Genomic DNA, 16656 nt, shown 5'->3' with positions numbered 1-16656 from the left:
AAAGGAGAATGTATTCTACCCTAACAACCTAGGAGAGTTGTTTTTAACCAAACAGAATACAATGAGAAAATGTAATGAATTAGAGAATACAATTAGGCTTTAAAAATGCTCATTTTTCATCATTACTGTTGTAAGCGGAATTTGAATGGATTTCCATTGAATGCTGTTAGGCATACACAGAAGCGTTTCCCTGTGTAATTCTGAATAGAGTATGATAGGCTATATTATATTCACAGGTTGCTCAGAAGAAAATTCCCAAAGTTCGCTGTTACCATTTCGCATATATAAACTGCTTATTGAATGCTTTTTTCCATGATGATTTATGTCTAGAAACAGGTTCATAAATCTTACAAATTACAGGCATTTTGGCTCCAAATTTCTTCACTAATATTATTACATAAATCAATTACACTTGAATATATAAATTGTATATAGTATATGATTTATTGATAAATAGTCTATAATAATTCAATTATGCATAGCCTATAGAGTATATGTTTATACTTTACTACTGACACATTCATAAAATTGATTTTCTCTGGGACTTTATAGAGGGCAGGTGTACCATAAAGAAGTATGCTATTTGAGGAGAAGTTTTGATTAAAAAAACTTCCATTTTATAAAAAGTATAATTGTGGTATTTTTTAAGAGCTTATTATGTACCAAGCGCTGCACTAAGCATAGAGGTCGCTAAAAGATAATCAGGTCGTACTCAGTCTCTGCCCTTCATGGACTTCACAGTTCAAGAGAGAGGGAGAACGAGTATTTAAGTGACTCCTCCAAGGTCACATAGCAGGCAAGTGGCAAAACTAGGACTGGATCTCAGGTCCCCTGACACCAAGGCCCATGTTGTTTCCTTCCATTGTGCTACACTGCTTCTCTACTAGACTCTGATGCAGTGAGACTTCTGAAATGCAGTGCTTAGGTCATTGTCCTGCACATAATAAGTGCTCACTGAATACCATTGATTGATTGAGTGATAGTGGGATTGTGTTGTGCAGATAAGATCAATGGTTTTGGAAACCAAATGCCATTAGTCTTGACTTCCAAGCTTACATGCTGCCTCTCTCCTTCCTGACTGTCTGATTAAACTGCAGCACCTAGAGAGGTGGGTGACTGTTTTGGGGATGGTGGAAAGAGAGATGGGTGGAAGAAGAGAAGGAAGAGAAAGAGGGAGGGAAGGGAGAGGAGTTTGGGATTCCCTAGACTAAGCGGAGCTGTCGATTAGGTGCATGGCTGGGCCAGGTACAAGGCACGTAACATGAGAATTCACAACCACTCTTTGGGAGTGACTCCATTTTTTTTCACTTCTGTTGTGTTGAAGTACAAAAAAGGAAACTGTTAGCACGCCCCTCCTCATTCATTGGCTAAAGACTCAAGTACCAGTGGTGTTATTAGCTCTAATCATATTGATACTATACTATATTGATAGACCTTCTGCTTCCAGTCTCTTCCCCCTCCAAACTGTGCCTCGAGGATCATCTTAAAACATTGCTCAGCTCACATCCCTTCTCTCCTTAAAAACCCTCCAATGTCTTCCTGTGTCTCTTCATATCACAGAAGAATTCCTCACAACTGGCTCTATTACTCTCCATCAACTCAACCTATTTCACTTATCTGCCCTCTTCATTCACTATTCCCCAAGGTACTCTCTTCACTTCTCCCAAGTCAACTTTCTAGTTGTCGCTCACTCTTAACTCTCCCCCCTCCATCCCCTCATTCACACTGCTCTTCAGCTTGGCACTTTGTCCCTTCATGAATCTGACAGATCAGAGCTCTCCCTGTAAACAAAACCCTCCTAAAATTGCTTTCCTTCAAAAAGCCTTCCCCACTTAATTCAATCAATTGTATTCATTTAGAGCTTACTCTGTGCAGAGTATGGTACATAGGAGTTGGAAGAGTACAATATAACAGACCCATCCCTGCCCACAATATACAAGCATCCCAAGTATATAAACACAACCGCCAACTCTACTGCATATCAACTTATTCATACCCTCCATCAGCAATCTTGTGTATATGCCCATTCAGTTGTACAATCAATTTTTTATTATGACTATACCTGTAAATAATTTTATGTTTGTGTCCCCCTTTAGCAAACAAGCTCTTAGACAAGGGAGCACAGTATTCTGTACTTCCTTTAGACACTTCCTTCGAAATATTTCAGTGGGTGAATGCATACTTCAGTCATTTAAAATTTGGATGCCTGTATCCAATGCTGGTTGGATTAGGCTATACCTGAACAGTAATGATAATAATAACTGTGGTATTTGTTAAGCACTTAGTATGTGTCAGGCACTGTGCTATGCCCTGGGGTGGATTCAAACAAATTGGGTTGGACACAGTCCCTGTCCCACATGGGGCTCGCAGTCTTATTCCCCATTTTATAGATGAGGTAACTGAAGCACCGAGAAGTTAAATGACTTACCCAAGGTTAAACAATAGGTGTGGGGCAGATTTGGGATTAGATTCCAGGTCCATCTGACTCTCAGGCCTGTGTTCTAGCCACTAGGCCATGCCAAACAACTCAGAAGATCTACTGTAGCCAGAAATTGTAACGCTGTGCAGAGATTCAGCTGGAGAATTGTGAGGGGTTGCCTGAGACTAACTTTAGCATCATGCTTCTAAGAATGGATACCAGAATCGCCTTGGAGACCAAATTCAACCCACCTCCTTTTGCCCATTCCCACACCCTTCCACAATCAATCAGAGTCCAGGTTCTTCTATTGGAGGATGGATGGATAGAAGTTTGAAAATGCCACATTCTGTTCAGTACAATGAATATCAGATCATTTGGGGTTTTATCTGACTTATCCTGAAATCATTTACTCTAATAATTTTCCAATAATATACCCCATATTTAGCATTTCTTCTCCTTTATTACTTAAGACAATGTTGGATGTACAGATCTTAGGCTTCAACGTACAAACTGCATTTGAACCGCCACTGCCTTCCTCAGTTAATTTGATAACTGAAGCTCAGTGTTCTATTTTCAGAATACTAATAATATCCTAGGCAGAATTTATATATCTTAGAAATGTTGATGATGCTTCATTAGAATAGAGCTTTTATGATTCATCAATTTTCATTAACCAGGCAACATTCCTGTGAGCTACTATGCAGTGAGGATGTAAACCAGTAAATCCATTTCTAAAAGCTTATAGGAAGTATAGGGTAACTACATGTAAATGTAGTTTGGCTATTTATTTTGCCTCTGGAAGAAATGCATCATTAAAAGGAAGGTCAGTGTTGTTCAGAAAGCTAAGATTAAAAAGTCCTTTATGCTATGTGGCCTGGTTATGCTACTGGCATACTGTCAGACTTTGGGCAGTATCACTTACCTCAGCTCTTTCATCTGTAAATTGAATATAGCAAGCTTTTCTGTGCAACTAAAGGAAGAGTTTTTGGTAAGAACCTGGTCGTATTTATAAAACTGTAAAAATAAGGTCTGAAGCAGAATCTAGAATACTGATTCATCAGACTCTTTCAGCTGGCAGCCCCATTAAATTAGACCTTGATCTATCAAGATAACTGAGTTGTGTTTCCCAGTAGATGGATATTTGAAAACTCCAAGGAAAACACTAGGTAGTATCCTCATAATTGGGTTTTATGATCATGGCTTTTGCTTAAAGCTTTTACGACTCTTGCATGCCTGAGTTTGAGGAAAGTCCCTGCTTGCCTTTGCTCTCCTTAGTCTCCTGTGGTATTTGAAAGTTTAGTAGGTAATCTAGGAAGTGGTACCTTTTCCTCTATGCTGATACAGTGCCAAATAGTGTTAAATGACAATCCACTGGAATCTCAGTGTAGTCTCTAGTGATATCACAAGCTTCTCTTCCTGCCCCAGAAGAAAATATTCCCTTGCTATTCCTGCCAAATTCCAAAGTGAAATTGCTACATTTGGCCAAACAATTTTCCCTGAAATAGAACAATTGTTTATGAACATTTTTGAGGCATCTCTCACTCAGATCTTTGAATGCTACAGTGACAGCATTGCTGTGAACTACAGAGCCTGACCCATCCTAATAATGTCAGTAGTTGAAGGACAGATTTCTTGAATGGTGTCATTTGTAAAGACTTTGAGAATCACACTGGGTCAAATGGTGCTGGGTAGAATATTGGCAGTGATTAACAGAAGCTTCAAATTACCAGAAATTTTTAACTGGTAATTTTAAACTGATTAGCCTGGGGAGTTGAGATTTAATTCAAGATAACCAATGCCAAACAATATAGATTTCTTAAAGGGCTGAGGAGCATGGAGGACAGGATGCAGAATCATTCCTCTTCCCTTAGTCTCCTCTCTGGAAAAGTCTCATCCTTAGCTCCATTTGGATACAAGAGTCTTCAAGTGGAGCCTCTCACACCACCACCATTAATGCTACTGCTTGGGCAGAGGCCAATCTCTTCCCATATTTATGGCCATGTTTGGGACCATTTTTTTATGGTATTGGTTAAGCAATTACTATTTGCCAGGTACTTTACTAAGCTCTGTATTAGACTCAAGCTAATCAGGTTGGATATGGTCGCTGTCTCTCTTGGGGCTCACAGTCTTAATCCTCATTTTACAGATGAGGTAACTGAGGCCCAACAAAGTGAATTGATTTGCTACAAGGTCACAGAGCAGACGAGTGATGTGGCTGAGATTAGAACCCAGGTCCTTCTGACTCCCAGGTCCATTCTTTATCCACTAGACCATTCTGCTTTTCTTTGTTGGTAAAGCTCACAGACAAGGACCATGGAGGGTCTGATAAAGGGAGAAATTCTCACCTTAGTTGGGCAAAAGTCATTCTCAATGCTTGAGTCCTAGATAGGTTTGAGATAGAATTTCAGCTTGGAGCCTCTCCCTCCTCCATGTCATGTTTAAATAGTGCTCAGCGGAAAGCTAGTGCAGTTTAGCCTGGCCACCCAAGAGCATGCTAAAGCATTAGGGCTATCATTAACTTGTTGTAGGGGACTTAGGAATTCATTAACTCCTGGGATCCAGGACCAGCCTTCCCAGCTGCTCCAGTAAAAAATGATACCTTAAATGTTTACAGCACTTATGTATTTTGCCAAAATACTTTCACATTACTTATGTCTTCACAATCTCCCATCGAGATGGAGTGAAGTAGGTATTATCCTCATTTTTTAGGCAAGGAAACTGAAGCCCAAATGGAATAAGTGACTTGCCCAAGGTAGACAGACCAAGGGCTGAACTGGCATCAAAACCCAAATCTTCTGGCTTGGAGGACTTTCTGTTGGACCATATTCACACTAAGGCTGCTCCCCCGTGACTTTCTTTACACCAGCCTCCAAAGTTTATCCAGTTTAGAGTTCCTTGGTGTTCCTCAATCCTGAAAGTCTCTTGAGGTGACTGGGCTCCCCCAATTTTAATTAAGAAAGAATTTGATTACACTTTATATTAGCAAAAATGTATTGAAGCAGTTTAATCCTGACAACTTTGGAGTAAGAAAGGTCAAGAGATTATTGTTGAATAATTGTTAGAAATCAAAGGTATTGAGATATAGTAATAATAGTATACATTAAGCAATTACTATATGCCAAACAAATTTAATGCAGTCCCTCCCTGTAACACCTGGGGCTCACAGTCTAAGGGTTAGGTAGAGAAGTTAATTGAGCTTCATTTTTCAGATGAGAACTATAAGTTCACTGTGGACAAGGCATGTGTCTACAGACTCTGATATATTGTGATAATAATAATAAATGTGGTATTTTTATGTACTTATGGTGTGCCAGGTACTATACTAAGCGCTGAGGTGGATACATGCAAATCTGGTCGGACCAGTCCCTGTTCCACAAGGTGCTAATAGTTTCAAACCCCATTTTACAGATGAGGTAACTGAGGATCATAGAAGTGAAGTTATTTGCTCAAGGTCATGCAGCCAACAAGTTGCAGAGCCAGGATTAGAACTCATGACCTTCTCACTCCCAGGCCTATGCTCTGTCCACTACGTTATGCTGCTTTTCTTGTACTCTCTCAAGTGTTTAGTGCAGTGCTCTGAACATGGTAAGACCTCAGTAAATATGATTAACTGACTGATGCAGAGAGAGGTTAAGTGACTTGCCCAAGGTCACACAGTACAACAGTGCCAAAGCTGAGATTAGAGCCCAGGTCTCCTAATTCCCAGTCCCATGCTAGGTCAGTAGGTCAAGCTACCTCCCTAATTACAGTAACTTAGGCAAGTAACCCTGAGAATCAAGGTCAGGCAGAAATTCAGATTCAAAAATGATGTACTTGCAGTCCTGGTTCTCTTCTTTTGATCTTTCCAGTCTCCCCGAATTATCCTACCAGGAAAAAAAAAAAGAAAAAATACATTTAAGGGGGAGGGGAGGAATGGAAGAAAGATTAATTGAGGGCATCCCACTTTAAAATGACAGAGCAGCAGATCTCTGAGGATTCCAATCCATTTATTGCTTTTCGGCATGCCAGCTGATTACCTCATTACTGTATGTCAATCACTCTGGAAGGACTTGGATAGGAATGATGCAAAACCAAAGTGCCACTAAACAAAGAAGCCCAGCAGGAGTAGGACACACTTGTAGGGGTGGCAAGCAAACCAATAAATCCAGGGGTGAGTACTGATTAGGCTATTCCCTTGTTACCCAAGAGCTATGTTAGAAATCTAGGTGGGAAGCAACAGGGACAGCTTCAGACATTTGGCTGCTGTGAGCTGGAGAAAAGTTGCCACTCCCTCGTATTCTGTTCAACACTCACAAACCGAAAGCATTTCTCCAGGGGAGCTCCTGACCATCTCATGGGTCCCCCTTTGCGCCAGCCTCAATGCACTCTCCTCTTGTCCCCTCTTGAGAAGCAGCGTGGCTCATTGAAAAGAGCACAGGCTTCGGAGTCAGAGGTCATGGGTTCAATCCCAGCTCTGCCACTTGTCAGCTGTGTGACTTTGGGCAAGTCACTTAGCTTCTCTGTGCCTCAGTTCCCTCAACTGTAAAATGGGGATTAAGACAGTGAGCCCCACTTGGGACAACCTGATCACCTTGTATCCTCCCCAGTGCTTAGAACAGTGCTTGGCACATAGTAAGCACTTAACAAATGCCATCATTATTATTATTATTATTGTCCTGCATCTACCCCAGCATTTAGCACAGTGTTTGGCATATTGTAAGCTCTTAATACCACAGTTACTATTATCCAGCTGACCGATGGGAATGAGGGTGACTGCAGAAGCCTATGTGGGACAGATAGTCCCAAACCCAATGCATAACACCGAAAAGTAGCATCCTGTGCTCTAAGCTCCTTATGGGCAGGAATTATGCCTACTGACTCTTTTGTACCGTACTCTCTCCAGCTTTAGTGCAGTGTTCTGTACACAGTAAGCACTCAATAAATGCCTTTGATGGATTGATTATTGTGTTTGCCATGGTCAGCCTGTTAGGTGGTTTTCAGTTTTGCCTCTTGCACTCACTAATCTTATTATTATTATTATGGTGGTATTTGTTAAGCACTTACTATGTGCATAGCACTGTTCTAAGCGCTGGGGGGATACAAAATGATCAGGTTGTCCCATGTGGGGCTCACAGTCTTCGTCCCCATTTTACAGATGAGGGTCACTGAGGCACAGAGAAGTTAAGTTACTTGCCCAAAGTCACACAGCCGACAAGTGGCAGAGCGGGGATTAGAACCCATGACCTCTGACTTCCAAGCCCGGGCTCTTTCCACTGAGCCACTGAATCTTCTGCAGTGTCTGCAAAGAGTGTCATTCTGTTCTTCATTACAACATGCCAGGCTGGTGTGTTTGCCGCAGTTGTCTCCAGTGTCTGAAATGTCCAATGCATTGTAATGTATTGTTCTACAGTAAGAGGGATTGGGATGGGAGAGTCATTTTGCTGGTGTGCTTTGCTTAGGCCAGAAGGATTCCCAGAGAGCAGCTGAATATTTCGTTGTTTATTGATGAACACAGCCAAAAGTCCCTTAACAACATGATGTTGGGCTGCTGCCACATCCGTGTCGGCAGAAATAGCAGCAGCCTGTCTCCCTCTATTGGCTAATGCCTAATCTCTCTGTGTGAGAGCCAGGTCTTCCCCGCAACCCCCTGCAGCCCATGTGGATCATGCGATGCTATTGGAACGAGGAATAGGAATTATGCTGCTAATGACTTTTCATCTGTCTTTCTCCCTTGTCCCTATCCTTTCCCACTATCGCCAATGTAGTTTTAGCCCAACATGCCACCTAGACCGAGGGCTCGGACTGGTATGCGATGAATGTCCCTTTGGGTACGCGGGATCACGCTGTGAGAGGTAAGCAAGCACTGTGCTATCTTTCATATGAGTTTTTTTTCCTTGGAAGCCATAAAGCCAGCAGATATCTCTGTTCTCTTAGTTTCCTACAAAAGAGTAGCACTGATGGAAAAAAGTTCCTCATCACACTTGTCAAACAAATGCACTACAATTTTTTTATTTATTTGTATGCTGTAAAATGCTTCATAAATCTCCATTCCCTTAGGGAATATTTGATGAATATTTTATACTTAAAAGTTAAACATGAAGCTACAATGTCTACCAATAATTTCCTGAGACAAAGTAATATGTTTTGAGATGGACTTTGTGGCAGCCCTAGGACCTTTATTTTTCCTAATTACTTTTCTGTCCTTAAAATGTAACTCGAACATGTAGGAAAATGGGTAACCAAACATTCTTTTAAAGTCAAAAAAATATACCAAAGATATTACCTAACCATTCCAATTTAAATATACCAAAGATATCACCTAACCATTCCAATTTATACGCTGTTCTAAATCATTCTTAAATCAAAGATTTTTCTGATAAATTATGGACTTATCATATTTGATACTAAAAAAAGTATTTTTAAACCATGTGGTTTATTTTGCAGTGGGTTTATTGTATTATTCATCTTACTGTATAAACAAGTGTCACCATCTTTGCACAATTAGGAAGAAATATCGAATGAAACAGTCTTCTGAAATAAGCCTGTACCTGAAAACTATCCTATCCTTTTGAAGATTTTACTCATGTGCTTCCCCCTTCCACTTCTCTTCCCATCTTCTTCTCTCCCATTGCCCCACCACTCTTTTTCAAAACTTCTGAGTGGTTCTGATGGCATTAGTTGGATATCAGAACTTACTTGTACCCACCATGGCTAAAGCTATACCTGTAAAGCTAAACCTCCTTTCTGACTTGGAAACCTTCACCCCTATTTCACTAGGGTCTGTAAAGTTAATGACTGAGAGAATAATTCACCTGCGAGCGGCCTGGCGGTTCCTTGGCGAGGCAAGAGCACTGATAATTCCAGAGTTCCCAAGTGCTCCTATAGAAAGTGGTATCATCTGTAAATTAGTGACAAGGACAAGGTTAAAATACAGAGGTTGTTTAATTTTAAAAAGTTACATGGAGAAAATAAAGGTCAATATTCTAGTCAATAAACTCCCAAAGAGTCAAGAAATCTGTGTTTTATTATTAGAAGTGAAAACATAACTGATGAGGAAGTTTACATCAAATGTCCCTGCCAGTAGCAACTGGAAACTGACAGCTGATCTGTCATGAGGCTGTTAAGCTGGCTCATTTAAAAGATCACCTGTCTCTCTGCTTACCGTCCTGTACCTCCAAAACCACAGGACTATTCACTCATAGGTTTTTTAAATTTTAAATACATAGGGAAATTTGACAATAAATTTATGAGAAAGGGAAGAATATAATAATTTGAACAATAAAATAATTACAAAATTACTGGCAATGCAAAATTGCCACATAACGGTTAAGAACAATTATTCATCTCACTGACAAGACACTGTAAGTGAATGCATCAATTTGGTTATTGGGGCTCTATAACCTGCAGTGTTTTAAATACAGTTAGGAACATTCACCTCTATGCAGAAAATCCATTCTCCCAGGACAGAAAAAATATGTAGCAATAGCAGATGATTTAATTTTGTATTTTCCTCTACCATGAGTGCAAACTATGTATGGGCAAAGGAAGGAGACAGAGAGACAAAGGATAGAGAAAGGGAGGTAATAGAGCTATAGGGTGGGAGAAGATATAATATTTGGAAAAATTTCATTTCCACATTTCTGTTATTCTTTTATCTTCACTTTTAGCCTTCACTTTATTTTTCTATTTCAGATTGATTCTCTTAATCTCCTTTTCTCTTTCTCTTTCCCATCTACTCCTACTTCTATTTCTTTCCCTTTCTCTCTTCTCACATGTTTACAAATGCCATATGCATACACATAAATGCATTTTTTTCAGATTGTAAGCTCCTTGTGGGCCATCAGTCAGTTAGCAAGGAGGTTGATACAGTAATCAACGTGGGTAGGATAAATGATTGGATTAACGTAATAGAGTTTGGATGGAGAGGAAAGGGCAGATTTTTCTGATGATGTGAAGGTAGAAATAACAGGAGCAGGGATAGTGTCTGCCAACTCTATTGTATTATACTCCAAGTACTTAGGGTGCTCTGCAATCAGTAAGTGCACATTAAATACCAGTGATTGATTGGTAATTTAACTTACTTGTTATCTCAAGTTTCTTCTTTCATTTAATTTCTTTCCCCTCCTCTCTCTTTGGTGTCTACAAATTGAATCCCAGAAAAGGCATGGACTTGGATGGATCTTGTTGAACTTCCAGAAATAGTGGAACTCAGCTGGTCTCATGCTAGAAAAGCCTTTGCCTTTCCTAATTAGGAGGGAATTTATGGTTGTCAATTCCCTCTGAGCCCTGAGAGGGTGCTTCTTTAAAAAGCCCAGAAAGTCTGCAAGTTATGATTCTGACTAATTTTAATTAGTTGAATCCAAACTGATCAGAATCTAAAGCACTATTTTTATTACCGGAAAAGCTTTGTGATTAGAAATGATTGAACCCAACTAATCCTGAAAGTATGTCCCCTCCAAGGGGAACTGCTATATAAGTCTCCAAGAATATTAATGGCTAAAGGATAAGAGCTCTCCCTCCCAAATTCCAGTGAATGAAGATAATTTCAGTGAGATAGTTATGAATTAACCCTCTTGTGTCAATTTCTCCTCAAATATTATACAGCATAACCATTGAAAGTCCACAGATGCTGTTTCTTACTTACATTTCAGCCTGCTGAATTGTGGTCTTTTTCCCTATGGATGAATCGTACCCCACTGGGGGAAAAGTTTACATTGTTCTAATTGGTACCTATGCTAAGAATTCCCAGACCTTGTTAAATAATCTCATCTCTCAGGAGAGGTGGTAAGTCATTTTGAAGGAAGCAATCTGAAAATAACGGACTTTAGTTGGCTTTATAATGATTGCTGATATACTTCATGCCAATGGAGAAAAATCCATTTATTTGTAGTAAATATATGCAGATGAGAGTCTATATGGATGCAATAGTAAAATTTGCTATATATATAAGACAGGAAAAGTTTGGGACCTAATTCCAAAGAGCCTTCTTAGTTTTCTGATTAAACTTCAATTGAAAGAGAATTACAGGGAAAACTCCATGCATAAAGAATACATGAGCTTATCTCTCTTCCATTTCAGAAAGGCGGGGGAACAAGCAATTATATTTACATTGGTAGCCTTGCTCTGCCAAGGAATGTTTGATCAGATTCAGACAGAATTTCTTTCTCAATTTTTATCATTTATTCTGCCCCACATAAGGCATATTAATATTAAAAATGATATTCATTTAATGCAAAACAAAGAAAGAGGTAGAAATCTCTCTGTCTATTTAAATATGTCCATGACATTTGCTGGACTTTTAAAGGAATTGGAATAATGGTTGAATCTGGTCCCAATTAATGACTTTCCCCTGTTCTTTTGAGGAGAACTGAACTACCTTGAAGGTTCTTGCATAAATCCGGTCAGCTGTGCTGTTAGCTCATGTCTGCCCAACAATGTTTCAGGACAGGGAGATGATTTCTAACCTAATGGTGCAGTGGCTTTTCTATTTGTGTCTGAAGTGGCATAGAAACAGTCTCTTGCTGAGAAGAAATTGTGTTCCTTGACCCTTTTTTTTTTCTTGGAGCTCCTGGTCCTTACAACTTGGTATTCAGTGTTCTGCTGAGATGGCTAGAAATCAGTGTGGGTCAAAACCAAAATGCCATATTTCATCTCTTCCCTTTCAAGTACACTGAGGGAGAAGTGTGAACAATTGGGAGAGAAGGGAGACAGGCCAAATGTAGGCTGGCAGCAGTGTAAAATGTTACACAAATAAAACTTAGATCTATCACTTTAAATAAGACTTTTTCCATTGGGTGTAGTATTCCTAGTAAGAATTTTAAAGATTTTTTTTCATGCCAGACTAGGAACAAAGCATTATCATTATAATTATTATTATCACTAAAATTATTATTATCATGTTATTGTTGCTTTGTTATTGTTATTTTTCAATTTCTAGGGCAAAATTAAGATCTAGAATTTTTTTAAAAACTTTCACTTTATTTTTATAGGCAACCGCATTATTGACTAGCCAGTAATGGTCTCTTTCTGAACCCTCACAAAGAGATCCCCAGGGTATCCTACACAAATATCACACATGGGGTCTTCCAACAAAAATGAAGGATGACCCTCGGTCCTGGCAGGACTGATGACAGAGTCTCCTCAGGAGAATTGAGTCTAGTGCTACTAGTTTGTGAAGTGTTTCCTTGTGGGCAGAGAACATAGCTAGCAACTCTGTTATACAATTACTGTCCCCACCTTCAAAGCCTTATAGAAGGCAGATCTCTTCCAAGAGGTCTTCCCTGACTAAGCCCTCCTTTTCTCTCCTCCCACTCACTTCTGCGTCACCCTGACTCACTCCCTAAATTTGTTCCCCTTCCCAAGCCCACATCTCTTACGTGCATATCTGTAATTTATGGGTTTATATTGTCTGTCTCCCCCTCTAAACTGTAAGTTCATTATGGTCAGGGAATGTGTCTGTTATATGATTATATAACAGTACACTGTCCCAAGAGCTTATTACCATGCTCTGCACAGAGTAAGCTCTCAGTAAATACGAGTGACTGACTACTACTCTCCCAAGCATTTAGTACAGTCCTCTGCCCAAAGTAAATGCTTATAAATACAACTGATTGATTGTCACTTGTACTCTCTCATATTGCTAGACATGGTCCCTCTGGACCAAGGAGTTTAATGAGCAACTATGCAGGCCAGGGATCAGCACATTGCAAAATGCTTGTGTTTTTGTTCAAATCCATTTGTGACTAAGATAACTGCAGAAAAATGCCAATACTTTACCGGAGCTCGTTAACCACTGCAGCCCTGCTACCCAAGTTGCTCAGCTATTTTCAGGATTCGGGCTCCTACCCTGTGTCACTCAAGAAATGTTCAAGGTAGATCTTTAGTCAAAACTTTCACAATTGATGGCATTGTCTCAGTGGGCATTCCCCTACTTCTGTCTTTTACCGCTAACATAATAGGGAAGTGTGGGTCAGAACTGAAGAAAATACTGCACAGAAACCTCTTAAAAAAAAAAACAGTGCCTGTGAGAGGACATACAATTCAGACACCCATTCCACACATGCTTAACACTCATTCATTCAATCATTCAATTGCATTTATAGCTGCTGGCTGCACTCCCTACCCATGTAATTAAAAAGTGAATCACTTAGGTCAAAAAAACTTTTCATATTAAGTAAATGTTGAAATCCTGCTGCTAAATAGCTTTATGAGTCTGGTTTTTGATAACAAGCTCTTGCAGCAAGAAAAAAAAAAATCCCATCACATATATCAGTCCAGAAAAGCAGTCTGTTCGTGAAGCTACCCGTGATGTGTTGAAATACAAAGGCTTTCCAGCATGGACCTGATTCCCTCCAGAATGCCAGGAGACAGACCACTTCTTATGCTTTTGTCTCTTCTTCGATGTCAGTGACAAGATTCTTCTTCCCCACTGAAATTTAATTACTAGTGGAGCTGGCAGGATTTCATCTGGTATCTTTACTGGAAATACAAAATAAAAAATGTACTGAGACCTTGCTGTAAAAAAAAAATAAAAGATGCTTTGAAAGAGTATCATATCACCTTTGGTCTTTAGTAGCATGGCAAAGCTGTAAACATTTCCATTCGCAGGGATGCATAAGCCTGTAGAAATTCTGACAATGGTTCTTTGGCCTTAGATGTGCAGAAGGCTATTTTGGACAACCATCAGTACCTGGAGGATCGTGTCAGCCATGCCAGTGCAATGACAACCTTGACTTCTCCAACCCTGGCAGCTGTGACAGCTTGTCTGGAGCTTGTCTGATATGCAAGCCAGGTACAACAGGCCGATACTGTGAGCGGTGTGCTGATGGATATTTTGGAGATGCCGTTCATGCAAAGAACTGTCAGCGTAAGTCCTGAACTATTGCTGCACCTGACAAGATTGATGTATTATGTCTCAAAGTAACTGACAAGTATCTGAGTGAACTTTAAGGATTGGGGGGGGGGAGTGTGTGTCTTTGTGTGTGTTTATGTGACACGTGTGTTTGGGTGTGTCTGTTAGGCCTCAAAGCAGGGCATGTATGTGAAAATACACTCCAGAGTACTTCTGTACTTATTTGTAATTAATTTAGATTAATGTCTGTTCCCCCCGTACACTGCCAGCTCTTTGTGGATAGAGACTGTGTCTATCAACTCTGTTGTATTGTTCTCACCACAGTATTAGTACAGTGTTAGGCATACAGTTAGTGCTTAATAAATTAATTTGTTGGTACATACAGCACAAGTACGTACTGTTATAAATCTTATACAAAACTTTGAAGAAAAGCCATTAAAGTATGCTTCATTCGTGAGGTGATTAATTTTAAGTTTGTGGGTGACACCTGAATTTTGAGGAATATTGGTTTAGTGATAATGGACTATTTTATCTTTCTGAGTTTATTTTATTTTCATTTCTCAGAATTTTCAAATAACCCTTGTAAACTTCAGGTTTTTGCCTGCATTCTTTGGTTCACATGTATATTGGGCATGTGAGCATATTGCTTGTATGTGCATTCTATGAACACACGTTTGTATGTTGCACCTTGCCCCTGCTTATTCTATTGGGCAAATAGTGTTTTTTAATATTCAGACTTCAAGGCAGTATGTAATGGTACATTTAACACGGGCTATATGCATTTTCCAAGTTGAGGATGTGATTCCAGAAAAGACTACTGAATGCAGGCTTTTTTTATCAGTACAGTTGTGCTTTCCCAAGACCATCCATCTGCCACCAGCAGAGTTTGAAAAATATGCTGGTAGCAGCACAAAAGCTTCCATCAAAGTCACCATGTTAAAGAACCTTGATAGGTAGGCTTTCCAGTTTGGATAGAAGGCCTGTGGAAGTGTAGAAACTGCTCTTGTGGTAGAATGGGGTAAAGCTTCACTTCTGAGCAGCCTGAAGCGGATGCCTCCACTGTCCTCCTTGCCTAGTGGAAAGGAGATTTAAGAGATGCCTTTAAACAATATATATGACTATTAAGAACATGAATGACTCCTTCCCTGGTTCCCCAATGCCAGTAGTATTTGGGTACTGGCCTACAGCAGATCTGTTATATGACAGCAAGTGACACCCGTGATGTGAATTGAGATGAGTGTATTGTCTGGGAAACTCGGCAGATCCTTGTATCCCAGAAGAATGCTACACGGAACAGCCCTGTAGAAAAAAAAGCCTGTTTAATAATGGTAATAATAAATAATTGTAGTTATCATTAATAATTATGTTTGTTATTTACTTACTGTGTGCTAAGCACTGTATTAGCATTAGGTCAGGTACAAGATAATCAGATCATGCACAGTTCCAGACCACATGGGGCTTATGGTCTAAGGAGGAGGGAGAGCAGGTATTGAATCCCCATTTATAGATGAGAAACTGAAGCACAGAGAAGCTGTGACTTGTCCAAGGTGAAAAAATCAGTAACATTTATTGAGCACTTCTGATGTCCAGAGTACTGTACTAAGCACTGGGAACGCACAATATAACAGTTAGTAAATGCAATTCCTGCAAACAAGAAGCTTACAGTCTACAGAGTGTAGCTAAGTAGCAGAGCCAGAATTAGAATGCAGGAGCCCTGACCTGCTGTTTCCACTAGGCTGCTTCCTGCACCCTCTGTCCCACTCCTGGGCTCACTTTAACCTCCACAGTTTGCACAAGCACCATCCAGAGAACAGTGCGACGTTGGTCACTTGCCTTTCTGCCTACTCAGCCTGTTGTGCTGGATTAAGTGTGTACTTTCATGTTAGACACATTTGGCATGACTTTTCAACCGAGTCTCTTGGTATGTAAAATTCATCACCTTTGCCATTGGGCATTCCAGTAACTATAGGGAGGCCACCGGTCAACTTATAGGTGGAGGGTCCCACCTTCATCACAGATAGAGTTCCTAATTGATTTTCAGTTGGCTCCAATATGTCAGTCTTTCTGTTGTGTGGAGCTATCTCCAGTCTTTTACCAAAAAAACCCACTTTATTGCCCATATATTGTGAAGCAGATTACCCTAGGAACAGGAAACCTTCCCCATCGGGGCCACAGTAATAATAATTGTGGTAATTGTTAAGCACTTACTAAGTGCCAGGCACTGTACTAAGCATCGGGGTAGATACAAACAAATTGGGTTGGACCCAGTCCCTGTCCTACATGGGGCTCACAGTCTTAATCCCCATTTTATGGATGAGCAAACTGAGGCCCAGAGAAGTTAAGTGACTTGCCCAAGGACACACAGCAGAAAAGTAGCAGAGACTCAACATTAACCCTTTTCTCCCCC

General features: G+C 40.1%; 1 protein-coding gene across 1 annotated transcript in view; it reads left to right on the top strand.

Annotated features, from left to right (window-relative positions):
• LAMA2 (laminin subunit alpha 2) overlaps positions 1-16656 on the top strand; it is a 586243-nt gene that overhangs the window by 359897 nt on the left and 209690 nt on the right. The window contains 2 exon segments of the mRNA XM_029049645.2: positions 8164-8250; positions 14053-14264. Of these exon segments, the coding sequence (XP_028905478.1) occupies positions 8164-8250; positions 14053-14264 (299 nt within the window).

Source organism: Ornithorhynchus anatinus, chromosome 2 (assembly GCF_004115215.2).
Source record: "Ornithorhynchus anatinus isolate Pmale09 chromosome 2, mOrnAna1.pri.v4, whole genome shotgun sequence".
NCBI lineage: Eukaryota > Metazoa > Chordata > Mammalia > Monotremata > Ornithorhynchidae > Ornithorhynchus > Ornithorhynchus anatinus.
The sequence above is the reverse complement of the archived record's forward strand: the minus strand, read 5'-3'. Positions and strand labels throughout refer to the sequence as shown.